The sequence below is a fragment of the Electrophorus electricus genome, chromosome 4 (assembly GCF_013358815.1).
Source record: "Electrophorus electricus isolate fEleEle1 chromosome 4, fEleEle1.pri, whole genome shotgun sequence".
NCBI lineage: Eukaryota > Metazoa > Chordata > Actinopteri > Gymnotiformes > Gymnotidae > Electrophorus > Electrophorus electricus.
This window is the reverse complement of record NC_049538.1, coordinates 16,154,236-16,181,735: the sequence shown is the minus strand read 5'-3', so window position 1 is coordinate 16,181,735 and position 27,500 is coordinate 16,154,236. Positions and strand designations below refer to the sequence as shown.

At 39.0% G+C, this 27,500-nt stretch overlaps 2 protein-coding genes across 5 annotated transcripts in view; both read left to right on the top strand.

Annotated features, from left to right (window-relative positions):
* The window catches only part of vaspb (vasodilator stimulated phosphoprotein b), a 61,030-nt gene extending 51,789 nt beyond the window's left edge, over positions 1–9,241 (top strand). Inside the window, exons 3-14 of the mRNA XM_035525729.1 lie at positions 1,215–1,395; positions 1,495–1,561; positions 2,208–2,305; positions 2,831–3,078; positions 3,357–3,493; positions 3,832–3,895; positions 6,214–6,241; positions 6,344–6,386; positions 6,681–6,737; positions 7,469–7,538; positions 7,657–7,714; positions 8,204–9,241. Of these exons, the coding sequence (XP_035381622.1) occupies positions 1,215–1,395; positions 1,495–1,561; positions 2,208–2,305; positions 2,831–3,078; positions 3,357–3,493; positions 3,832–3,895; positions 6,214–6,241; positions 6,344–6,386; positions 6,681–6,737; positions 7,469–7,538; positions 7,657–7,714; positions 8,204–8,241 (1,089 nt within the window). The 3' untranslated portion in view covers positions 8,242–9,241. The remainder of the gene's footprint in view (positions 1–1,214; positions 1,396–1,494; positions 1,562–2,207; positions 2,306–2,830; positions 3,079–3,356; positions 3,494–3,831; positions 3,896–6,213; positions 6,242–6,343; positions 6,387–6,680; positions 6,738–7,468; positions 7,539–7,656; positions 7,715–8,203) is intronic.
* A 4,171-nt stretch (positions 9,242–13,412) lies between these two features.
* The window catches only part of akt2 (v-akt murine thymoma viral oncogene homolog 2), a 24,002-nt gene continuing 9,914 nt past the window's right edge, over positions 13,413–27,500 (top strand). Inside the window, exons 1-11 of one of the 4 annotated variants that reach the window (XM_035525289.1) lie at positions 13,413–13,498; positions 13,860–13,909; positions 17,490–17,656; positions 17,886–18,014; positions 18,949–19,060; positions 23,682–23,829; positions 24,370–24,501; positions 24,580–24,645; positions 24,733–24,801; positions 24,890–25,012; positions 25,227–25,355. In XM_035525289.1, the coding sequence (XP_035381182.1) occupies positions 17,611–17,656; positions 17,886–18,014; positions 18,949–19,060; positions 23,682–23,829; positions 24,370–24,501; positions 24,580–24,645; positions 24,733–24,801; positions 24,890–25,012; positions 25,227–25,355 (954 nt within the window). In that variant the 5' untranslated portion in view covers positions 13,413–13,498; positions 13,860–13,909; positions 17,490–17,610. The remainder of the gene's footprint in view (positions 13,499–13,859; positions 13,910–17,489; positions 17,657–17,885; positions 18,015–18,948; positions 19,061–23,681; positions 23,830–24,369; positions 24,502–24,579; positions 24,646–24,732; positions 24,802–24,889; positions 25,013–25,226; positions 25,356–27,500) is intronic. The other 3 variants (XM_035525290.1, XM_035525292.1, XM_035525291.1) reach the window with 3 other exon arrangements.

Below are 27,500 nucleotides of genomic sequence, written 5' to 3'. Positions count from 1 at the left end.
AAGACATCTGCCCTTTCACAATCCCTGTATGGAAATTAGACATGTCACCACAGAGTGCAGCATAAAATCAGGTGAGCATTTTCTGTGAATCAGTTAGTGTGAATCTACATTAGAATGAGAAAACTGAGTAATCTAAGGGATTTCGAATGAGTCAGAGTTATTGGTGCTAGACAGGGTCCAGAATTCAACAATGTTGAGAGTATACCGAGAATGGTGTGATTTTAGGAAAAACATCCACTGAAAGGGAATCTCATGGATGTTAAACAACTCATCAACAAAAAGGGTCAGAGGAAGATATCAAGAATTGTTCTAATGAACAGGTGGTGCACATGCAAGCAAACTGCAAATGAATACAATGCAAATGCTTCAACTAATGCATCCAAATGCACAACATGTTGTTCCTTAGCGTTGATAGGCTATAACAGCAGATGACCTGTTTGAGTGCCAATGCTGTCTAAAGTTTAAAAAAAGGCCTAGACTCCATTGTGCAAAAGAGTGTAAAAAGTGGATCTCTGAGCAATGAAGGAACATTGCCTAGTCAGATTAATCCAGATTCCTGTTCCACCATGCTGATGAATCGATAAACCCTTCCGGTCAGGTGTCAACAGTTTAGGCTGGTGGAGGCGAAGTAATGGTGTGGTGAAAGTTTTATTGGCACAGCTTGGGACCTCTGATACCCGTGGATGGATGTTTGGGCAGTAGAGCTTACCTAAGCATTGTAGCTGATCAAGTTCACCCTTTCATGGCATCTGTTTTGCTACAGCAGAAGGACACTTTCAGCAGGACAGTGCACCATGCCACAAGGGTCATAGTCATGAATTGGTTCCAGGAATATGACAGTGATTTTTCATTCCTTCCCTGGCATTCAAAGTCCCTAGATCTTAATCCTATAGAGCATCTTTGGGACGAGGTAGAACAGGCTATTCAGAGCATATCAGAACCTTTTATCTAATTTTCAGCAATTGCAAGAAGCTATCCTGTCTACTTGGACCAGGATTCCTACAGAAAGATTTCAACACCTATTTGGAAACTATGCTTTGACAAATTGCTGTTTTGAAGGCCAAACGAGGTCCAACACGCTACTAGATGGGTGTCGCAAATGAAGTGGCCATTCAGTGTAGGTTACAGTGGTAATGTCAGCAGATAGGTATGCCATTTCTAAAAGTCCACATCACTGTGCTCTGGTTTTGATGAATTCCTCTTGTTCTGTGAAGGTGGTGATGAACTGTCCAATTATGAAGAGCCTAAAATATAACCAAGCCACACCCAACTTCCACCAGTGGCGGGATGCACGCCAGGTTTGGGGCCTCAATTTTGGCAGCAAAGAGGATGCTACTCTATTTGCCACTGGCATGATGCATGCACTGGAGGTCCTCAGTGCCATGCCTGACATGGGTAGAGCATGCACAAACATACACAAACATGCACAAATATCACTAAGTTCAAAGTACAACATCAGTAAATTACAACTGAATAATTGTCTGCTATCTTTAGGATATTCCACACTTCCTCGGCCTGTGTCAAATGGACCATCCCAAGAGGAAGTGGACCAGCACAGAAGGTAACAACTGAGATTACGTTAGACAAACTGACTCAAATGGCTGTCAGAATAATTAAGTATTTAAAAAATCTCTTGATCTGATTGAGATTTCTTTTTTTTAAGATGACATCAAATAATTCACACAGTTATTACGTTCTTTATGTTTCCATGTCATTATGTTGCAGCGAATAGAAGGCCAATTTGCTTCGTTTCTCTCTTTTGGGCTGAAACAAGTCAGTGTTTATGTTTAAATCAAGATGATGACAATGAACCGCCAGTAAAATATTCATGGATCAATGGCTCTCTTTATTTATAGCATGATGTACAACATCTCTGGTGAAATGTTTGCTCAGTGTACTATTAATTTTACTGTACTATTAATTTTACTAAATGTACTATTAATTTATCACATTTGAGAATCCATTTGCACAAGAAAACTTGTTTATTGTTTCTGCCTTATATTTTGCATTTGTGGGTTTAAAATGATAGTTACAGCACAACTTGATGTTCCTTAACTTTAGTTATGGTTCCACTGAAAAAAAAAAGCTGCATAATGTCTCAGTAACTTTTGTAAATGACACATTTCATGTATATATATATATATATGAGTGTAAACGTGCATTAGTAAGTGCATGTAGCATTTTAATCTATGATATTACTTCTGAAGATTGGAACAGCAGAGACTGGAGCAACAGGAAAGGGAACAGCAGGAGAGAGAACGTCAAGAGAGGGAGCGGCAGGAGAGAGAACGACTGGCTGCTTCAAGTCAGTGCAAAACCATCATAAAAATCTACACCGTAACACAAATCACCCAGTAATTCCCCCATTATTTCACCACTCATTCGTAAGCTCCTATTCCAAAAAAATACCTAGTACCTATTCATTGTAGGCATGTTCCATCTTCAGTTATAAAACTGGTCTAGGGTTAGGATTAAGGTTTGACACATAAGGTTACACATCTTCCCCTGTCCTAAGGTCCTAAATGGCAGCAAAAAGACAACAGCTCCAGCATATTTGGGATTTATTATTTAATGCAAGAATTGTAAGGATCTTAATTTTAGTTACATTTCATTTTAATGGTGGAATATGGTTAAAATGTTAAATAAAGTTCCATGTGGAAGATAGGGCTTTCAGACTTTGGTTTAAAAATTTTTTTTTTAAATATTGTAGCATCTAGATGGAATACCAGGAACTGACAGAATCTGCCCATTGCACTGGCACAGCTCTTAGCCTTGGACAACCCCCCCTCTGCCCACAAAGCTTTGTTAAACGTATGTTTCTGCTTTACAGTAATGGCTCCACCTGCTCCACCTCTGGCCTCTGGAGGTCCCCCAGCACCTCCAGTGCCCCCACCTCCTCCTGGGCCTCCTCCCTGTGGGCCCCCTCCACCTCCAGGCCCCCCTCCATGTGGAGGGGGAGCCCCTCCACCTGCACCTCCACTTCCCACTTCTGTAAGTGGATGTGGTGATGGAGAAGGACTAGGAGGAGGTGGTCTTGCTGCTGCACTGGCAGGAGCCAAGCTCCGCAAAGTACCCAAGGTGAGAGAGAGAGTGAAAACATGAGAGAGACACACAATTAAATTAATTAAATAAGATTTATGTGCCTTAGTCTGGATTAATTTAAGGATATAGTCTGGAATAACCTAACTCTGCCTCCAAGGGGAACCTATATATAGTCTTTCTACATAACACAGTCGCGCCATCTTATTAACAATAAAGCATATACCCTATGGTTTTGTGTTACTAATAGGATATATATAAGGTAGGACCTATCTTGTCTGATCTGACTGTAGAGTCTTGCTCTCTGCTGCCCTCAGACAGATGATGGTGGTGGTGCACCTACTGTTCCAGCTCCTGCATCCACTTCCAAGCAAGATGTCAGTCGCAGCAGTGCTTCCATGCCCACTGGGGGAGGAGATCTAATGGGGGAGATGAGTGCAATACTAGCAAGACGGTGAGTAATAGAGACACAATCGCTCATGCCTTATGTCTAGGACATCCATGATTTATGACTGTATGGTGTATTGTAAACTTCAGTGCTCAAATATATGCTTATCACACTGATTCATTTTTCTTTTATATAGATTTTCAATTTCCAAAAGCCCCAGTTAGTAAATCAGATACTGAGAACTCTTATACAAAGAATATACAATTTGAACATACAAATACTGCTGTGAGCTAAATTGTAGCTGTATTGTAGTTCTGAACATTGTTGTTCATTTCGTTGGTAGTTTTTGTGTGCTTTACTCACTTTTTCTATGCATGTGCAATGACGTGTGCCTGTGTGTCCAGGAGGAAAGCTGCAGACAAAGGGGAGAAAGCCCTTCCAGTCCCAAAGACAGAAGAGCCTAGTAATGTGAGAGTACTTCTGCTTTGTGTTTTATATTGGGTACATTGGCAGCTCTGATTAATGACAGTAGGCTTTACTTGTAAGTGGTTATAGAAAGTTACTTCATTTTAAAATTGGTCTCCCTAAAATGTTCTTTAATGCAGTAACATTCAAAAGAGTTTCAACAGAAGTAGCAGAGCTAAAATTTAAAGCTGGCATATATTTCCTTTGGTGAAGATGGAAATACTTAGTTCAGTTTTTTATTGTATACCTAAGGTGTGTTACGACCCAGTCTAGGCAACAGATTGTAACAGCAATGACAGAACATGAGCACTGGGGTAGTGTGAATAATGGCATGATTTAATCATAGAGGGTATGGGCTTCAGGAGTTGATGAGATCAAAAAAGAATCAAACAATGACTTAGAAATAAAAATATACACTACATACCAGATCCAATAGAAAACAGTAATTATAAACAGTATAACAGCCAAGATTGAAACAATTTGCATGTTGTGTATGCAAATCACAACACAAATTCTTAAGAAATCTAAAGCCAAAATGAAATAGAACATAGCAAGAGGAATGTCTCCCTTTTCATTCCAATCCAGGCAGGTCTTATACATTGGGAACAGGTAACGCAGCAAATCAGGATAAAGGTCACAGTTAATAAGGATGGCCTACACCTGACACATCATGAACAGGAATGGGAGGCAGTCCAGGCAGGAGGTTTGTCAAAACCTGGAACATAGAAAAACACAATTAAAACTGACCCAGCCAGGGTCATAACACCGCCACCCATGAGAGAACACTAGGGCAAACCTGAATGTGACAAACAGTGTGCTACTATATTACTATATTATTATATTTTATGTACAGTCTAAATTAAACTGATAGATTAACGACCAGTACATGAGCTGACGGTTAGTGTTGCCCATTCTCTGGAGGAATACAAGAAGCTTATGATCAGTGTACACAGTGGCGGGCAAAGCATTAGATCCTATATACACTTTGAAATAATGTACAGCTAATAACAAAACAGGACTCTTTATCGATAGTACTATAATGAAGTGGATGGTTGAATTTTGCAGAATAATAAGCAACAGCATGATTGATGCCCATTGCATAGCAACATTGCCCCAGATCCAGTGTCCCTAATATCTACCTCAAGTTTAAACGACTTTTCAAAATCAGGAGCAGACAGAACAGGTAACGAACGTATCAAATACTGACTGATAGGCAGGGGACTAAATGAAATGAGAGGACTTGCACAAGAGGTTTGTAAGGGGAAGCACGACATCCGAAAAGTTACGATACAAACTTTTGTAATATCCCCTAGAAATCAACCTAAGCACTCTTCTGGGCTTTGGAGCAGGGAAAGCAACAATGGATTCAATAGATAGCGCCTTGACATCAACAAGATGAACAGTTCCATGTCCATACTCTTTACCTAGATAAGATATTGTCATGAACAAACGCAAAACATTTTGCAAGATTCAGAGGTGTTGTGTTCTTGAAATCGAAGGAATACCTCACCAAATGTGTGCTTTTCTGAATTGGGCAAATGAGCAGAGGGAAGACGCTCACTACGCAAAGTCAAACCATCAACATCAGGGGAATAATCAGATAAAGGGACACCTTCAGAAGCTATGACTAAGGAAAGTACAGGCAAACAAACATCACTAAAATCAGAGACATCATGTGAAACATAGCACTTGAACATGTTAATGTGACAAGCACGTGACGTTTTCTGATGATCAAGTGTTTATAACATAGTCCGTGTCACTTAGTTGTGATTTGACACAGTAGGTACAAATTTAGCATAAAGGGCAGAACCAGGAAAAGGTAACCTTATATCATTCCTGGAAGGAGTGCTAAACTGACTTTATATCAAAGTGGGACTTCATACACTGTTGCAATGTGTGTGCTAGAGTGCACATGGAGTGTAGATGCAATTGGAAGCTACTGACATAATCTAACACATTAGTTGGGGAGGATGGAGAAGAGTCAGAGGACAGCAAATGTTCTTGTCACATCTTTACAGTCACCTTTAGCAATAGCACGTCATCTAAACAGAATCGACCCAGCCAGGGTCATAACGTCATAACAGGTGTATCGTTTAACATGATGTCAGGAGGCCACATTCAACAAACGTTAATTCTAAAATAAAATATTTTTTTAATAATAATTATTAAAGAAAAATGTAGTGACACAACAAATAAATAAAAGTGTTGGGGGGGGGGGAGGGGTATCAGTAGGACAGGGGAGCAGGTGAGGGTGGGGGAATCTATTTTAATAGAGTAATGACCCTCACATTCAATTTTGCCTTTCTTCTGTCTGGATTCAGGATGATTCTGACTCTCAAGGTCAAAGTGGTAAGTTTATAAGTTTAATAAACTCTGTGTTGAACTTTAAGCCTATGTCCTTTTTGTCTATCTTATTTTCTCATGGTTTGGTCCTTTTTTTTCCCCCAACAGACACAGTGAGGAGACCCTGGGAGAAATCATCTGGCATTCCCAGGTAAGACTGTCTCTCCTAACATGTCTGTGTGCTCTGTTCTGACATCTTGCTACACTATATTGCCAAAATCAACCATCCAAATAAATGAATTCAGGTATTCCAATCACTTCCACTACTTTTATGGTTAAGAGGTCTTAATGTGGTAAATCAGTTTTAATGGAGTCTAGCTTGGTTCTCTGTTCTGGTAACTGCCTTCAGTCTTGAGGCTTTTGATTAACCTATTAACCTCTTTTAGTCAGGAATGGAGTATGTGGGGTTTATATATGTGTATATATCTAGTATATATCCAAACAGGAATAATTCTTTGACCAGAGGTCTGGATTCTCCCTCCTTCACTTCCATGCCTTCCAGGTACTGCCCAAACACACACACACATGTGCATGCACGCACAGACACACATGCACACACCCTCAAACTTAAACATAGCTGCTATGTAGCTTAAGCCCATTATTAACTTTTTTCCCTTTGAGCCTCGATTTTCTGGCTAACACAACTTTTATTAGTTAGATTTGCCTACTTATTATGAGTACAACTGTGTCCTTTTGTTGTAATGGACAACAAATAATACTAGCATGTCAGATCATGGTGGTATCTGATGGGTGGTGGTGGTGGTGGTTGGTGATGTGAAATTTTGTAGTTTATTTATTTATTTATTTATTTATTTATTTATTTATTTAGTCTTTAGGAAGTTGATGTTGCAGAAATTTAGCTGTTGGCTTTGTTATTTCAAAATGCCATCTGTCACAGTTCTCAGATGTCATATTGGCATTGGCGCACACAGACGTCATATTGGCATTAACAGAACAGAGTTTCATGCCACAGGAAATGTGCTGTAGGGATGAAAAAGTTCCCTTGAAAAAGGCACTAAACTCCAAATTACTCCAGGTGTTTTAATCAATAGGTGTCCTTGTTAAAATAAAGGTTGTTTGACTGTATGTCTTTTTGTTCTGTTTTTTTTTTAATGGTGGCTTGACATTGTTTTACGGTTACTTTTGCTTACCATTTCTTGTGTTTTACTTTTTCTTTATTTACCTCACATCTGTGTCTTTTTACTTTACTCACTGGTTTGTTCCTTCTTTCAGACTGAAAGCTGCAGGTTCATCAAATGAGGTTGAGAGTGGAGAAGAATCTGAGATGGAGAGAATCAAACAAGTGAGAAAATATTCAGTGTTGCTCAAGAAGATTGAACTTTACTGAAAAAATTGAATTAACTCTACCCTCTCCTTTGTTAACTATGTAACTTTGTTAACTTTGTGCGTGCTTTCTCTAGGAACTGTTGGAAGAGGTTAGGAAAGAGCTGCAGAAAGTCAAGGATGAAATCATTGAAGGTAAAAGCTTAGTCCAAATGAACTTATTTCTATGTGAGGTGAATTCTTATGGCATCGCAAAGCTGGGAAAAAGCTGGTTTCCTACAGAATATATCCAAGTACAGTACAGTAGGTTAGAATTAAACATACCAATGAACTAGAATACTGTATGAATACAGGGATGAATGCTGATACCTAGAAGTGCAAAATACATAAGGTCCATCTTTAAACAATGATAAGTGCTATAAACAATAAGTGCTAGAGTTTGTTAAACAACATAAACAGTGCCCTACAATAAGTACTAAATTAGTCAGTCAATAAGGGAGCAGTGTCAGTTGTCCTTTAGAGTATTTCCCTATGCACTGTAAGAATCAATTATCAGCAAACAAAGGCTATGCCTTCTACAACTAAAGTGAAAATGTAAGTGTTAGGCTTTCAGTAACCTTTCAGGTGACTGCCATGTAAGATCTCTGTTATGGTTATAAAACTGCATATCTTTTCTCTCCTCAGCATTTATTCAAGAGTTACAGAAGAGAGGCTCTACATAATCCTATGGCAGTGAAGGGGACAAACTCTCTCTTTAGTAACCCAGGGATATATACACACACAGACACAATTATAAAATATGCAGGGACTCTATCTGTGAATGAGCACCACTCAGCTCAAAATTATTTCAGTCACAATCCTTATTATCTTACTGTGTGGTATGGACTCTTTTCTTATAACCTTTATGGTCATCCCAGCTTTTCATCCTCATGGCTTACAAATAATTCCATCTATCCCCCACTGAGAGCAGTTCACGCCAACTTCTCTTGTGTTAAGAAATCATGTATATTCATCATTCAAGTTACTGTAATATGCTGATGTGTGACGTTCTGCCTATATTCTGTTCAGGCCATTGGTTATGACCCCATCAGAGCGTAGCAGCAAGAAAGACGAGCAGAATAGTCCCTGGTTTCTTGTGTGGAGCTTGAGTTGCTTATCCACAGCTCTTAATTTCCACTCTATGCACGCCATGTAACAGCCACACAGAGCATTTTCTGATCAAGTAGGCACACTCTGGAGTTCTCTTTCACCTGTTAAGGACACTAGTGATTAAATGGATTGCATCACTCATTATAAAGAGGAAATATTAAATCAGTAAATGTGAGATTGCATGAGATTACCTCTAGACCCATGACTCTACTCTTTATGCTATATTGTGCTCGTTCCTATGCAGTGTCCTTTTAATTATATCTATCATTTAGAATTTGAATTAAATAGATAAACTAGAAATACTACAATGTCCATGCCAAACTGCCTTGACTATATATACAGCACACACTGAAAAATATTTTTGAACATTTTAAAACATTTCTATTTTCTATGATGATTGGTAAAAGGGTTTTGTGATTTGTTATATTTTCTTTAGAGAGATTGGGTTTCCTGTTTAGCTTTTTATAGAATATAAGATTTTTACTCTGAAATCTGAAATATAAACAAATGCATTAGACACTGGATTAGATATCCCTTTATTGTCAAATACAGCTATTGCTGCATCTACTGCAATTCTGTCTCGTGTGATTCCTGTCTGTACCTCTAAAACATGTCTTAAAGCCAGCATGTCAACTCTTCTACTTTTGTGTGCAAGGTTACCCCCACCCTTTCAATGTTCGATGTTTTGAAATGCCTTTGTGATTTACATTTCTTTTTTAAATTAGGAACACAGGATACAATTGTCTGTGAGTGTATGTAATGATGTTCCTCTTTTCATCTTTTTAGTCACAAACACTAAAAGCTCCTCTCTTTCTTATCCTAAATTAGTAAAGCCTAGAACACATATAATATTTGTTATTGTAAGTAAGAGAAGGAATTTTCTCATGCTGAGAAAATGTTAGATATTTCTTTTCATTATATAGTAGACAACTAGGGAACATTGCATGATGTCACTTGTATTTCTCTGATGACTGGAGGGTATCCATTTCCTTTACTCTAGTGTTTGGCTTAATGCTGGCTAGGAGCTGACAAGGTTATAATATTGGTATAAGGATCATCTTTGCTGGTATAAGGATCATCTTTTACATTTTCATAACAAAAAACAGTGTGACTACAGTGAGCAACAGCATCTAATAAAACTCAATGCAGAAATCATAGGAACACCAGGGGCTCTAACTTCAACACAGAATATTGAGCATAAGGATACAGTGGTGTTTCAGAAACCTCTCTGTTGAAGGACCAAGATAAAAAAAAAAAATAAATAAAAATAAAATTAGACCTGCAGCTTTTGTAGCTTCAGGTGTTTTAGTAGGCTAGCCACACTGACCTACAACAATAAGCAGACAATTCCCACCCCTGCCATCACCTCTCAAAAATAAACAATACTGTAGCATCTGTGGTGAAGAAGGACCAGGGAACAGCATTTCTCTCTTATAACAAGCACAACAATAATGGAAATAATTGGTTAATGGAAGGGAAAGGGTGGGGAATTAACTAGGAGAGAAACTTGACATGCAGACCGTAGACATTTCTAAACATATTTATTAATTAACAAAGGACGCATCAAAACTATATGAAATACACCAAGTCCAACTATTTAACAACATATTTTAAATGTTAAACTTAACTAAATTATGCAGAGTTGCATAGCATTTTAGTTCTTCTTTGCTACTTTCCACTACCTGAACATGATCAAGGTGTATGAGCGCACGTCACTGATCTGTGACTTTTCCAGTTGAAGTTTTGGCTTGCAGAGAAGGCAAAAAGGAAAATTGAGTTTATTCGAATTATTAGGCTAAATCACTCCTTGCACCTGATTTAAAGAAAAAATGGCTTGTAATCACACTATTTACAGCACATTGAAATTTAGCTGCAAACATAATTTTTATAGATTTGTGCCTGCATTAGTAAATCAAGAGATGAGTCTTTGTATATTAAAACTAAAGTGAACTCTCCTGTTCATTGCTATACCTTTCAAACAAAGTCCTAACTGTGATATTGTATACTGTACCCATCTTTCACTGTCATGCTTGTACTTTTTACTTTTGGAAAAAGCCCCAGAAATGGTTGATTTTAGCTTTTTTTTTTATATATATATATATTTTATTTTTTTTTTTGAAACTACACCAAGTTTTACTATGTGATGGTAATCTAGCATATTTCACAGGTTGGTGTATATGCAAATGTATGGAGGAAAGTAAGGAAAGACTGGGTGATTAGGAGAGGATGAGCTGTGAATGGGCTCAAATGTTCAAAAATGGAAACAGTAATTAATGTAATTAATAGAATCCCCCCCACCCCCCACCCCCGCAATCATTGTCCAATTTTTCCCTATAGATATCATAATATGCTAGTTAAACATCACCCAACCTTAGTGAAAATGGCAAGCTGGGTGAAGAACATCCAGTTGAAACACTCTTCTAGGCCATTACTATGTGGATGGAGCAGAGTGATACAAGTCTTTCAGATGCCCAGCCAGTTGTAGACCACAGATATGACTGCCAACTCATAGTTGCATCCCTGGTTGCTGTGGAGTTCTTCAGGCACTCCAAAAAGGCAGAAGGACTCCACAACTAGTCAATTTGCAAACATAGCCAATCTTTATTCTGGGAACACGTGCGTTGGGTCGCTTAGTGACTCTAAGGCCACAAGGATGTCCACAGCAACCCTCCATAGGCACATTAGAGTGGAAGTACTATAGTGAGGTATGCAACTGTAGTAATTGTGCATTGGTCGCAGCAGTGCACATGTTGCACAGACATGGAGCTACATCTAAGATAGTAGAACTCCAACTACCACTTCAGCATCTTGCTTATGCCAAAGTGCCCCACGCCAGCATGCCCATGAACCACACACAGCACAGTCCTCAAGCTGGCAGTAGCACTGACCAGCTTCTATACACACTGCAGAGGCACCGGTTCCACATATGCTATTGCAGCCCATCATGCATCTGGAGGCTGTCCCTGCCTGCGTGAAGGTCCGAGTGCAATTGTGTACATCCATCTCTGTTTTCATCCCCCTCAAAGTCATCTGTGCACCTAGGATAACGCTGTATCCTCCTTGGTGCAGCAGAACTCCTTGCTACTCACAGCATCAAGGCCAGTGTCACTCAGGGGCAACAACACCAGCAGCAGCACTCTGCTGCCTAGGCTCTGTCCTTGAGTCCTGTAATGGCATTCTTAGGTGGCAGACAGGCAGCAATACAAGGCCTCTGTTTTACCATGCAGGTGTCCAGGCATGGTGTCAGATAGTGAAGTGATACTTCTGCAGTGCCATGACCCACCTCATGACCTGGCCCACAAGATCTTTGCCAAAAGATGACCATAAGCCAAATTGGTGAGGTGTAGTCAGTATGCAGGACAAAGGGGATGCCCTAGAGCTAAGGGCAGAAATGGCACAGCCCTGCCACAACAGCCAACAGCAAGTGCCGGCTATAGTAGGCAATGACCCTTTTAGCCTTATCCTGCACCTGTGAAAGTACTTCATTGATGCACTTGTCACTGGTGTCTGTGTCCATGATGCCTGCCCTGGAAAACACCGGTACAAGTGTATGTGATAGCAAATGCATTCAGCTCCCTCATCCCAGTGTAACAGAGCACTTTGCTGGGAGCTGGTATAGCGGTAGTATGAAGCTAAAACCAGGAAGCTCCACAGCTCACCGACATACGGCAGCATGAAAATACACCGTGCTTTGTAACAGTGTTGAGCTATTTATAGGCCATACAGAAGCCCAAGCTATTATTCTTTACCAGGACGATCAGCACTGTTTAGGGGCTGATTGACAGCGTGATGACTCCTGCCACGGTGGTCTCTCTCAGTTTCTATTCTGCATCCTCTTTGTCAACAGAAATCGTGGGAATGGATCCAAACTGGTGACGGATTACCATTTGATCCCTGTATGTTCATTCGCTGTGGCCATGATGATGCTTTAACAGCAGAGAAGCATCCCAATTTGTTTTACGAAATGTCAAGTTGTATCGCGTTTGCTATCTAGGCATGGTGTCACAAAATACAAGTGAACATTTTCCAACTCTGTAATTTCATTAAGTAATAAAATGCCTGTTTTACACAATAAAATGAAACGTATATACGTTTTGTTGTCTAAAACAAGCATTTTATTACTACTTAATTAAATGAATGAAGCAAGGACAGCGTGTGAAGAACTCACTTTACCAAGATAAAACAAATCTATTCCTCCTATGGTAATACATTTTAAAAAATGTCCCCACATTACAACTCTAGTTAATTAAATTAAATTGGTGTATGATTTAGGACCCAACAAGACTAAATCATACACCAAACCCAAATATTTAACAACACATTTAAAATCTGCAGAAACACATAACATTCAGGGAGTCCTCACCATGCTCCTCTCTATTTATACATTTACTGTGGAAGTTCTGAAAGGTTTGGCGGAGATGATTTTAGCATTAGGTGCGAAACGAACTGTAGGCTAGGTGAGAGAGGTTATAGCTTACAGTCCCTAATTTGACTGCTAGTTAAAATTCGTCGCGTTTTCCCAGATCCTAAAAGACTTTTAAAAGAAAATTGTTTTTTTTAGTATTTAACAACAGTGGGGATAACTGTAGCCCAGCTTTAAATGGGATAAGAACAATATGAACATGTTTTAAATGTAAATATTACGTTAGTATGCAACGTATTTTAGATAGATTCAAGCCTTTTATGTTGGGTATTTTTATTGTTTATTTTACGGGCCTTGGGCAAACGTCATTTCCTGTTTGTGCTCATGTTGAATAGCTTGCTAGTTGTTCTGGGTGGAAGAAGGCCTGGTTGAATGCCCTAGGATCCACAACCGTGAATTGTAAGTAGGTGAGTTAATCAACAAGAAGTAGTGGAAACACATTTCCCAAACCGAAACAACAATTCTAATGCGATTAGCTTTATTTAATGCCTTTGAAATAACGAAGTTTCATTACTCGATATGTCACATTGCTAGGTTAAGTATCCAACACCGCTTAGCGACACATGCCGATTAGAGGACCCAGCAAGTGTTATTAGTAGCTCTGCTAAACAGGCTCAGCGGGCGTTCGCTTGTTATTTTTGGGAAGCTGGGTGTTCATTGGCAGAACTCAGTAGCATACATCAGTTGGAAGTCATGAAGCTTTGCCGCATTGAACTGTGATTTTGAGCGTGTGTGGTAACTGAAATAAATCTTTTTTTGATTATCAAGCTGAATGAGGCGAGGTAAGGGCGCTCTTGACGCAGAATTCGTAATAAGTGGTAAGTAACTTACTAGCTAGCAAGCTAGCTAGCTAACTTTGTCAGTGTTTTTGTATTTATACCTGTCAGCTTGATGTAAAGCCAACTAAGACTGGTATTAGCAGTAACTAATTAAATATTAAATGTTCACGGCATTCATTCAGGTGAAAGTAAGCAAATTTTAGCTTAACGTTTAGATAGCTAAACTAGATAACTTGGTTAGCCTAGCTACTCGTTTCTTGCTCGCTAGCAAGAATAACTTGGTTAGCTTAGAGGCGTTAGCTAGTTCCTACAGGTATTATGATGGCTAACGTTAGCTAGGTTGTCTTACTTGAATGGTTAATCTTATCAAAAATAGTTGAGTACTCTTGTTTTATACCTTGTAGCTAACGCTATCTACTGCATTCAAACGGCTTACGGTATATTGCTGTTAGTTTACTGGCACATTACATTGGCATAGATAACTATATATATTACTTTAGTTAGCCACTATGATCAGGGTTAGATGCACTGTGCATCCTGTGGTCCGGCTCAAATAACTGTACACAGTGTTTCAGTGTCTCCACCGATACTTAAGAACATACTGGTATTTTAGATTGTATTACTTTTAAATATACTGCGACAAAACCATCCATTATGTACTGTCAGTATTTCTGCAATAAATGTAAATAATTCTGCTTTTATTGTGAAGTTACTTCTGAGTCAACTCGCTAGTCATTAAAAAGATGTTTGTGACCACATCTCGAGACCAGTCTAATATTTTCACATTGGAATTAAATGTGGCAGGTTAAAATAATAAACTCACCATCTTTAAAATATAGAAGTTGTTACTCAGAATTCTCAATTTGTATTTTTTATTATTGCTATATTTATAGCCATTTCCTGTAGTTTATCTGACTTTTTTTTCTTCCACAATCACCCTTGATATCTAATATTTTATATGCTAATAATTTATTATGGGTTATACCTGACTACTATGTAACTCACCAATGTATGCCTTTAAATACATTAGAATCACCAGTTTGAATGAGTTAAAAACAGCTTAGGTTTAGCAAACATCATCTGGGGAAACCTGTGGACATTAAAAGGTGTAACACTTTAAATACCACAGAGTTGGGACCTACCAGTAATATCAGGATATATGTGGTATTTATTATATATATATATATATATATATATATATATATATATATATATATATATATATATATATATACCTACTGTATATGAGCCACATGTTACTTGCTATTAATTTGTTGTATTGACAAGCACCCCCCTTAATTGAAAAACCTGATGTAGACTTGGAATATATATAATTTATTTAAACTAAGATAGTGAATGTGGTAATGTCATAGTTGTCTCAGTTGTAAGACAAGCAGTCAGTGAAGTATTTAATTTCTTGCAGCCTTATTTTCACAGTATTTCACATAACTTTCAAATGCATATTAGATTACCTAATATTGGTAATATTGTATGTTGGTAGTTGACATGCAATGCATACATTGTTATATTAAGTGACACATTTGCTGGGATTGTCTTTTAACATTTGTGTAAGGTACAAGTAACCAAGCAATTACAAATTCTCAGCAAGCTTACAATTTTCTTACAATTTTGCATTCATGACAGAGTGAACAACTCTGAATAATTTTTGTCAGCTCTTGTTTGTCACTCTCCTTAGGCCTTCACAGGTGGGTGTGGAACTGTGAGTGAGCTGGAGCAGGCAACAGATAAACAGGACATGGTTTATGGATAGTTGTATGTCAGAAGGAGGGAGGGACTGAGTGACCTACAGATAAACAGGCAAAAGAGTTAAGACTTTGTTCCTAAATTCTGTAGTTTGTTGTATTGGGCAGTTGTAATATTGCATATGGTTAGATATGTGGCAACGAAGCATAGGGAGGAGATCTGGTTGGGCTCTCCATCAGAACTCTGTGAAGAATTGCACATCAGGGTACATTAGTAGCAGAGGTCATTGAAACTGTCAATAATAAAATTGTCTGTGAAATTTAATGCTTATGGTAGTTTTTTTTTTTTTTTTTTCCCTCATAAGTTACCATGTAGGATTGTTGTGGGGTTTTTTTTGGCAAGTGGATAACTGAATGTGGGAATAACTGAAACTGCCAGTGACTTACTAAGGTATATTATTTGTTGTCATAAGCTCAGTTGTATGTGTAGAATTTGATGTAGGTGTAGAGTATCCAGTGCTGCACATTTTTCACTATATTTAGTCTAAGTTTTATAGTGGAATGTAGTAATAGTATGGCAGGAGAATTGATAGAAAAGTGTGGTGCTTCTTTCATATCTTTTGATGTGCAAGGTATCAGTTATGCTGTCAGCTGCTTCATTATCTAGTGCTGTTCCATAATAACATGAACAGCCGCCAGATGAAGGAAATTACTGATGTGGCATTTCAAATCAGGAAGAACTGTTGACAAAGGCACCTCTTTTTAAATGTAGGTTCAACTGGCCTCCCTGGTGAATAAGGCCATACGCAGCCCCACTGACATGATCAGTGCATGCTTAGTGCCACCAGTTCCATATGGGCTTTATGCATTATGCCAAGAGCAAACACAACTGTGCTGCCCCACAGTGCCAGTCACTTCCTGAACCCATTAAATGCATATTGGCCTCCCTAGCGACTAAGGCTTTACCCAGCCCCACCAGCACTGTTAATGCATGCTTAGTGCTGCCAATTACACATGGATTTTATCAAATGCATAATCAAGCATTCCCCAACACAACATCCATACTGGCCTCCCCTAGTTACTAATGTCACACCAAGCCCCACTGGAATGGCTAATGCATGCTCAGTACCACTGATTCTATCTGGATACAACAACAAGCTCACCTACCCAGTCCTCCTTATACGGGGCAGGGGTAGCTTGGTGGTTAAGGTACTCGACTTGTAATAGGTACGTTGCCAGCTCAAGTTCCATCACTGCCAACTTGCCCCTGAGCAAGGCCCTTAACCCTCAATTGCTTATAATTGTCAAAATTGTGAGTCGCTTTGGATAAAGGAGTCATAAAATGTAAATGTAAAGGACAAAGTTTTGAACTGCAGGCCTCTCTTGCCTCATCTAAGGTCCGTGTTCATCACTCAACCATGAGAAAAACACTGGACAAGAATTGCATAGGGGAAACCAGGGTTTAGGAACAGGTTCTTGTAGACAGAAAAATCTACAGGAAGGCCTTTTGACCAACATAGTCCTTGTTATATTTGGTGAAATCCTAACACTGCTCATCTAAGTAAGAACCTCATATCAGCTGTTAAGTATCTTGGTGGTACAGTGATGGTTTGGGGATGCTTTCCTGCATTATGACTTGGACACGTTGCTATAACTGAGTGGGCTGTGAATTCTCTTTTGCGTCAGAGTTATTGTTCGAGGATGACATCAGTGATTTCAGTTCATCTCTCTGACTAGATTACTGTCTTCTTTTACTGTGCTTCAACCCAACTGCACTTCAGCTTCAGCTCAAAGTCTACACCTAACCATATTGAAATGTTGTGGCAGGACCTAAAGTGCACAGTTGATGCTCATGAGTTTATGAAATTGAATGCCATAGAGCTAAATTAATGATTGTTGTTGTTTGTTTTCTTCAGGCACTGTGCAGTACTGGTTGTGATTGCCCATTTGACCCTTGTGTTTGGAGACCTCACCCCTCCCCCATCCTCCCTGCCACCCTGCCCTGAGCCCCACATACCCCACACACCCCTGCCCATCATGAATGAGGTTAGCGTTGTCAGAGAGGGCTGGCTCCACAAGAGAGGTGAGGATCAACTAATTCGACTCGGACTTGCTCAAAAACTGTAGAATAAGCATCATTCTAACAATTTCAGATCAGGTAGATCAAATTAATACTGGTTCTCAGATTTTCTTTAATCACTATGCATAATGCTTTCATATGCTGCTGTTGCATTGCTCTGTTTAATCAGTCCTTTTCTTACACCATTTTTTTGTAATCTCTGCCTTTCTTGTCTCTGCCTTCCTGTCCTCAGGTGAATACATCAAGACTTGGAGGCCTCGTTACTTTATCCTGAAGAGTGATGGCTCCTTCATTGGCTACAAGGAAAAGCCTGAGATGTCTGATCCTAATTTGCCCCCTCTCAATAATTTCTCTGTAGCAGGTTAGTCACCAGTCTTTGAGGTTGTATGTGGTATTTAGCAGGGGCATCACTAGGGCTTTTCTTTTCAATTGGGTTCAAGCCCCCAGTGGTCTGAGCCTAGCCACAAAATGCTTTTTCTTCTAGACAGCCAGAGTAGAGCGTAATTTTAATGAAGATTACAATTTTATCAGTTGTTAAATTAAGCCAGTTATGCACAACACTATCTTAAAAAGATAAAAAGCTTTTGTCTTTGAGTTTCTGCTTGAAAATGCTTTACATAAGGGCAGTAGAGAAGGAGTCCTCAATCATACTACCAAGACATACTACCAAGTTTCAGAGTGAAGAGAGCTAGCATTATATCATTATACCAATACGTTTATCTAGTTAGCTAAAAGCTGCAAGTGGACAGCATCTTAGTTTACATGACTGAATACGTGAAGCTGATGCATTCACTAACAGTATAAAGACATTTTAACTAAGTTACTCTTGTATAACTTGCTTGCTTCTTTCAATAACCTAAAATGTGTAAAATCTCCACCTCAACCTCCTTTTTTATGCATGTGTCAGTGTCTTATCTTCTGCCTTTGTGCTTACTGAGGAGAGATTCTATGGGGATGGGCCTGGACATGGTGGATACTGCATCTTAACTTGACTGTTGTGCGAACGCATACTGTTTTAATGCACCTTAGATTGGGGGGTGGGGGGGGGGACATTTATTTCTAACATCAAAATAATTGAGGATTAGGTGCCAAAGGCCCATGCGTATTGACACCCCTGGTATTTAGTTGTGTGCATGTTTGTTAGAAATGGTGTGAATGCAAATTTGGGACAGACTACTATGAGTAACCTCCCACACACAGTTGTTTAGAGTATAAAGACATTGTTATGGCAGCTGTAATAAATTGTTTCCTTGTCACTCGGTGGTTGTGCCGTTGTGGTATATTCCCTCTTCCAGAATGCCAGCTGATGAAGACTGAGAGACCTCGGCCAAATACCTTTGTCATTCGATGTTTGCAGTGGACCACAGTCATAGAACGCACTTTCCATGTGGACAGCAATGCTGAAAGGTGAGCAAAGAAGGGTTAGGGGTTAACTTTGTACAAAACTCCTATTAACACATACTATAACAAAGTGACCAAGCTGTTTGCATCACAGACATTTGATAGGTTTGAATCAAAAAGGTGAAGGGTGGATGTTGAATTTCCTGGGCTGATGCTATATTAATAAATCAAAATACTTTTTTGCATTTGCAGAAACTTGAAACATTTTAAAGAAAAATTATTTATGAAGTTCAGTGAGCATGCTTTTACAAACGTGATCTCGGAACAACAGCACGAAAAATCACTTGCCTCGTTGGGGCAGTTCATGTTGGGGTGGGTGGCGCAATGTGTTAACGACATAACTGGCGCCAAACTCAATTCTCTTGACTGTTTTACCCCTCATAATGCAAAAATATTTTTAAAAATAGTCTAATCCATTTGCACATCCAGTCAAAATAAATCAATATTATCTGTTGACAAACTGTCAGAGTGAGGTGTACAGGAAAATGGCCAAGCATGAATATGAAGCAAAACTAGTCCGCAGCTTAATTCCCTCATGGGTTGATTTTGACCCCTCTGTACCTGATGTGTTCTGCTAAGTTTGTGGGGAATATCCTAACAAGGCAGATAAAAGTGGCACTCGCTTGCCTGAACTACAAATTTTATAAATAACTCTACATTATTCACATTGTGTATAGCAGGTAAAAAAGCTGGTATCACGTCTGGACCATTAGACATGTGCAAATGACACATGAACAATGCAGCCAATTCCAAGTTGACCAAGTTGGTCGCAACAGCATTTCGTAGGGTTAAAAGACAAACCTTTGAAATCTTAGTTATTTACAACAAAAAGAAAATAAGTGAAATATTGTGACCATGCTTACTTATTTTAAGAATATATCACCTTTAACTAAATAAATTAGCTTTTGTGTATTAGCTTTACAATACAAAGGTTTTTTGGGGGGGCAAGTTGGACCCTGTAAGTGGTTAATTTTTCATAGCCTTGAGACACGTAAATCAGACATGATGATTATCAAGTGCACATTACATTGGACTGGAAAGGTCCCAGGAGGAACATACCTGAAAAGCTAAAAAGTTACCAACATCAATCTGATGTTGCTTGATGATGAGTAAACATCATCAAGCCTCCCTTGACATTAAAAGGGTTGGTCATCAAGATCCATAAATTGCATGTTTTTGTCTGTCATGACTAGCTTTTGCACTGTCCTTAACACATATTCTGCTGTTTACAAATGCCTGTTGTCCTTATGTTTTCTTGCTTATTTTAGCTGCCTCATATTCTTTGCACAGATCACTAGATGAGTTTTCACTAAGAAAATGTGCAAGGTGCTTATGTAACTAGGAGTATGCCTATGTGCTGTCATGCATAGGTTAGATGGTTTCAGATCGACTAGAAATTGGTAAAGGAAACTGACTCTGAGAATGTGGAACGTCACGCCTTTGGCATGGAAAGGGCCTGAGAAGGTAGGGCAGGTCCCTCCTAGTGACTCCATTGTCCTGCATGGAGAATTCAGTGCCCATATTGGGAATAACAGAAATACATGGAGGTGTGTGACTGGGAGGAATGGCATACCTGTTCTGAACCTGAGTGTGGAAAATGTTATTAGATGTTATTACACACTTCATTAGAAAACAGTTATGCTCATAACGGTACATGGTACCATAGTGCCTTGCGTATGAGGTCAGTGATCAATTTTGTGGTCTTATCAGATGACTAAAAGTCCTGTTTGTTTTGGACACTCAAGTGAAGAGATGGGCAGAGCTGTCAACTAATCACCATTTGGTAGTGAGCTGGAAGAATCAAAAATATGATTTGGCCAGATAGGCCTGGTTGGCCCTGGAGAGCCTTCTAGGTGGCTTTTTGAGACATACTTTCATCTTCCACTAGGTTCAAATCCTCAGTCGTCGATACAGTGGTAAGAAGCTCTGGCCAGAAGGTTATAGAGGCCTGCCATGATGGTAAACCTAGAACATGCTGGTGGACACCAGCAGTAAAGGAAACTGTCAAGTTGAAGGAGGCTTTCTGAGTATTGCTGAGACAAAAGCTTGATTTGGAAGGAGTTTGGAGTCTATTGGGCCCAAATATGTTCTTGAAAATGTCTCAGAAGGGGAAGGCATCACCCAAGCTGTCCTGAGCGATGAGGAGGTGCAGACCTCTACTAAGGATCTTGTTGAGCAGTGGATGGAACACTGAGGAAGTACTCATCTTGGTGGACATGCAGTTATATCAGAAAGTAGTGCCTGAAACTGGCCGTGATTTCAAATTTCATTTTTGTGGATGCAGCCCTCATGGTAGTTAAAAAGTTGCATGGTGACAGGCAGCAGGAGTAGATAAGATTTGATCTGAGAAATTAAAGGTACGGGACAGTGTTAGGCTTGTGCAGTTAGCGCTCTTCAGCATGGAAAATGGTTAAGATGCCCTTGGACTGGCAAACTGGAGTGATGATCCATGAATTTAAAAATGAGTGTGTCCATTTTATAAGGGAATTACACTCCTTATCCTTCCAGGAACAGTCTATGCTGTGATATTGAAGAGGAGAATCTATAGTTGAACCTAGGACACAGGAGAAGCTATGCCGCTTCACCTTGGGTCGTGGAACAGTGGACCAGCTCTTTTCTCATGGGAGTAAGCCAACCCAGTCTACATGCGTTTTATAGACTTGGAAAAGGTGGACGTTCAGCATACGCTTTTGAGCGCTGATGCAGGATTACAAAGTATATATGGGTTGCTGCTTCAGGCAGTCTCTGTTTAATACAGCAAGAGCTGTGTCTAACGGAGTATATACCAGAAAATTCTGCTTACGTAATCACTCTGCTCCCAACTCCACTCCATTGTATTTCCCACCCCTCTCCCTTTAGAAGTGCTTCTGTTTTAAAGTATTTTTAACAATGAGTTCTTCGCTTAACATATTAGGATAAACAGCTCTTTAAGAAAGGTGACATGTTTTATTGAACTGAAAGAAAACCAGCAGCAGCCTGCAATTTTTTTTTCTTCATCTAAAATGATTTTAACCATAAAAACAATATTGGTAAGCATACTGTTCATTGTGCAGGGACATGTACCTGTAGATGGAAAATGTCATGTTTTCCGGACATGTCTTTCTACGTTCCACAATGAATCCTTTCTGATGGTAATAACCTTACAGTACTTCTATTCACTATTAAGAATTTTAATTAGGGACTTGTTTTCATGGTCTCTGTGAAAATACCTAGAGAACTCCAAGCTTGTAAAAATGAATGGTGCAATTTCATTGTCATCCAGTCACGTGTTGCACTGGAGTGGTACTAGAGCAATCTTGGAGCGAAAGAAAACACCAGTGTTGTTTTCCCACTCATTGCTTTGGTTGAAATTGCATCACTCTGCACCACTCACGTTCTCTGGTGTCCAAATTTTTGCTGTCATTCACAGTGAGTGTTGAGTTTGTCAAGATTGCATCTGGTCTCCACTCTTGTTTCTGGTTGTGAAGGCACAGCTGAGGTGGAGTGGTGTCCAATAAGGAGGGCTAGAGGTGTTATTTGTAGGTGATGGCCTCTTGGGTGCCTCAGAGGTGGACTTGAGACAAGCACTTGAATACTTTGTGATTGAATGTGAACTGGCTAGGATGAAAATCAGCATCTCTAAATATGAAGTCATGGTGCTCTCCCAGAAATAGAATCACCCTTCAGGTGAGAGGAGAAATCTGCACTTTGTGGAGGAGTTTATGCATCTCTGGATTTTGTTCACGACTGATAGAAAAAGGGAGAGAAAAATGGATTGGTTTGGCTGCAGCAGACTTGCGGTTTCTGAATTGGTCTTTGGTGGTGAAGCAGGAGGTTGGTCCTGGGATGGCTCATCAGGTGAGCTACACGAGTAACACAGAACTCGTTGTTGCAAGGGACAGAAAAACCTGGGCTGATCATCTCAGCCTTCTACCACCTAGAAGCTAACCAGGAAAACCAGAAAGATGATTAGATTAGTGATGTTTAAAAGCCCTTATTATTTCCTAATTTTTGTACCCAAGCTGAACATTTCTTGCAAACTGCAATTCTGTTCTCTTCTGAAACTTAAACTCCATATAGCATACATTTTCAATTCAGCATCTTGGTGTAAATATGCATGAATCGTTATGCCAATATATAATGTATTCATATTACTAATGCTCTTTTACAAACATCAACAACCCATCTTTAATCAATGTTTGCAACAAATTCCCCAAGTTATCATATATTAATGGTTATTATCAGTGCTATTTAAGGGGACATTACAGTAATGGTATATGTGATAACAAGCCAATATGATGTTTGTTTACTACTAGTGCAACATGGAACTGGTGGCTGACAAGTTTTCAGATTTTGCTGCATTTTTGTTATGAGAGAGGCCTATCAAGTTGTTGAATAACCATGTTGGCCGCTAGTATTCAAGTAACGTTAGCTATATTTAATAGGTCAACCTGGGTTAACATTTTTAGACCAACTGATCCAGGATATACAGTTCTCAATGGCTCTTGACCTAGGACTCGGTGCAAGAGAGCCGTTTTGTCTAGGCATAAGCAGGACTGGGATGATGGTAGTAATTTGCATTTCTTTTTAAAGCATTTCTCTTATGCTGTGCTCGATATGGCCTAATAGAACCTTGATATTCTCTCAGGGAAGAGTGGATCCGTACTATTCAGGCTGTGGCCAATGGCCTGAAGTCTCGTGAAGAGGAGGAACCAATGGACATCAACTTTGGTTCCCCTGGTGACAATAGCCTGGAGGGCATGGAGGCATCTATAGCCAAAACTCGTACCAAAGTGGTCAGTGTCCTAATTCTAAGGCATTGAAAGAACAAAACAGAATAAAAAGAGCTTTCATGAGAAAGGCCTCCCTCATTTGTAATTTAGTAAAGAGGGTGCATGTTGGCCTATTTTACTCTCTAGTAGATTTTTATCAGGGTTATTGACCTGAGCATACATACGATTCAAATATTGTTTATACCTTCCCACTACTGTAAATCACATTGGTGTTCAAAATTCAAGCAGTCTCTTTTTACATTTACAGCGTTTAGCTGATGCTTTTTTATCCAATGCAACTCACAATTATGACTGAGTACAACTTGAGCAATTGAGGGTTAAGGGCCTTGCTCAGGGATCCAACAGTGGCAGCATGGCAGTGGTGGGGCTTGAACCATCAACTTTCCAATTACAAATCAAGTACTTTAACTACTGAGCTACCAGACTGAATAACATAATTATCAAAAATAACTACTGATAATTATTTTCTAGCCTTTTATTAACTCAACTGCCCATTTCTGGAAGAACAGCATTTTTTCAGCAAAATGTTTGTTTTGTCTTTAGACAATGAGTGACTTTGACTACTTGAAGCTATTAGGAAAAGGCACGTTCGGAAAGGTGATTCTTGTGAGAGAAAAAGCCACTGGTATGCATTATGCCATGAAGATCTTGCGTAAAGAGGTCATCATTGCTAAGGTTGGTGGTGCAAATAAATGTCTTATAGAAGTGTTCTGCAGTGTAATGCAGTTTCTTATGAATTTGTATGTGCTATAGGATGAAGTAGCACACACAGTCACGGAAAGCAGAGTGCTACAGAACACAAGGCATCCCTTTCTCACGGTGGGAATGATTTCTTACAGTCTGTTTAGATTGCATGGAAATGATATTTCATAGTTTGACTGAGTCTTTCTCTATCTCTGACCACAGACACTAAAATATGCCTTCCAGACACATGACCGCCTATGTTTTGTGATGGAGTATGCAAATGGTGGCGAGGTATTTAACCTTGACCTTTCTTTAATACACAGTGAATACCTGTGAAGATTCCAACTTTCTTTTTTTTTTTTTTCTCATCTCCCATCAGCTGTTCTTTCACTTGTCACGAGAACGTGTATTTACAGAGGAAAGAGCACGATTCTATGGAGCTGAGATTGTTTCTGCATTGAAATACCTGCACTCTCGAGATGTTGTCTATAGGGACCTCAAGGTAGACTAATTTTAGTGTTGTGTTCAGAAAGTAATGTTTGTTTTTTTTTAATTGGCCCCAGGCCAACCACTTAAGCCATTTGCAGCATGCTGGAAGGATTCAATAAGTGTTGCAGTCTTCAATTGTACTTAATATTTAGATTCTATTTTAAAAATAGTATTCTTAATTGTATGTTTTTGTATTTGATGGCTTTTTAAATTTTTTGTTTTTTCAGCTGGAAAATCTAATGCTGGACAAAGATGGTCATATTAAAATCACAGACTTTGGCCTGTGCAAGGAGGGCATCACCAATGATGCTACAATGAAGACCTTTTGTGGCACCCCTGAGTACCTGGCTCCTGAGGTGGGACTCAAATAGTTTGAGAATCCTTAAATTCTTCTCCTCCCAGACTAGGGTTTTCAGTGCATCAATATCACTGTTGGTACTTTAGCACTTGTCAGTACTAAGTGTTTTGAAATAAAGTAGTTAATAGTACATGCAGAGAGAATTTTTCATACAAAGCACCCCAAATGGGTATAAACTGATGAGATGTATTTTATAATCCTTGTTTTTGTAGGCTACAGCAGAGAACACCACACCTCCAAAATTGGGGTGAAATGTTATTGAAATGTATCATGTCCTGGTGGCAGTGATGTGAAATAGGCTATGTAGACGTATCTAAATTGTCTAAATTCGTGGTGCTTACGCAAAATACTTTTGAAATTGAATTTCTAGTAAACATCTTGGATTTCTTATAACGAGTCTAACTTGCAGTCCTTGAAATCTTTAAAGCCAGCTGTATATCAGTTTTCTTATTAGCTATAGGTCTATTTGTAACATCTCAAAGTAACCTTATCCAGCAAATAAATCTTTAGTAGTCTGTACTGTTGCAAAAATTGCATTAGCAAGCAAGCCAGCTAATATATCAGAGGAGGCTGATTTATCATCTCTCCTTTCCTTATCTGATAGACAAAAAACATTGGGTCATGTACAATACTTGGTGACAAACTAAATCATACTTTCAACATTACTTTAAATTCTAAATCTAAAGCAGTAATGTCTCAACAAAGTAATGTCGTCAAAGTCAGCATTGTTATGCATCATTCTGCTGCTTCAAATAGTTAGCTAGCTAGTGTTTGTGAAGAACATCAAATGGTAGCAGCATTAAGAAATGCATCAGAGTTTAGTAAATTTGGCATAATATAATTTGTACAGTTGGTCACTTTGTTGTTACTGCAAACCACTAACAGAATACATTTACTGGACAAGCGATCTGCCACAGTATACATGACTGCTTTTACTTTTTGGGATGCCCCATCCCTTAGCTAAAATGTTGATTTTGGTTAAACAAACTTCCTTATGTTTGTGATCTCAAAACAAAATTTATGTCAATAATGATAGGCTGTTAGAACTAAGCTTTTGACATTTTTATTCAATATGTTTATCACCCTAAAAAATAAATGTGATACAAATATAGTGCAGTTAGTGGCTTGCATGTCCATGTCCATGTCCATTTCCTACCACAAAGCATTGTTTGCATTACCAGTGCTGCTGAAAGCTTTGGAAATGAGGAGAAAGGGTGGAACTGGCCAGGTGTGCAAAAGTGAACAAGAACTTTTAATATCCTCCAAAGCTGAGGACATTGTTGGCAGTTAACACCACCTCAGCTATAAGGAAGTGGTTTGGATATCTGAACAGCAATGAATCACAGATTAAGACAGTCTGCAAAATGTCATTGGTCGATAACCAGGGATCCATGCAAAACAAAACAAACATTTGCTTCACCTAAAAATGTAAAATCCCAGCAACCACTCAGTATTTTCATCTGTCCACAGGTTTTAGCTAGTGGTGCTGTACCAAAGGTTTGAGATAAATGACTCCCATTGGGTTGCAGCAGACCACATAAACAGATCACTGGTTCAACATTTAACAACTAACCAGACAATGAGGGTGCTCAGCATTATAAAATTGTATATTATGATAAGTATTGATATTGATCAATATGGGAAAAATTGTGATCATATTTTGCCATATTACCTAGCTCTACACTCAAATACTAAGTCTATCTGCTGGTTGGTTATAGGTCACTGCTCCAAGGATTTAAGGAAGTTGTTTTTTTTTCCCCAAATAAACCCAGCTTTGGCTTAATGTACTGTAAATGTGGTGAAGCATCACCCCAGTGCTTTGAAACATGCTCACTCACCCCTGTGATTCTGGCAGCCTTGAGACACAAGGAAGCTGATGGTTCCATCTGTGTTTCACCTTTTATTTTATGAACTTGTATATATTGCTAAACAATTTATCATAGTTCTCTGAATATTAAAAGGAAATTTGGAAATGAATGGTCAATGGTAGTGAAGTGCGTCATTAAATGCCTTAATTTTTGGCTGAAGAGTGTATCTTGAAGCATGGGTGCTGCTGCTAAGAAAATAATTGCAAATAATTTAATTTTGACATTGCAGCATGGGTTAAAAGGCTCTGCATTCTATTGAAAACTTACCTTTGCAA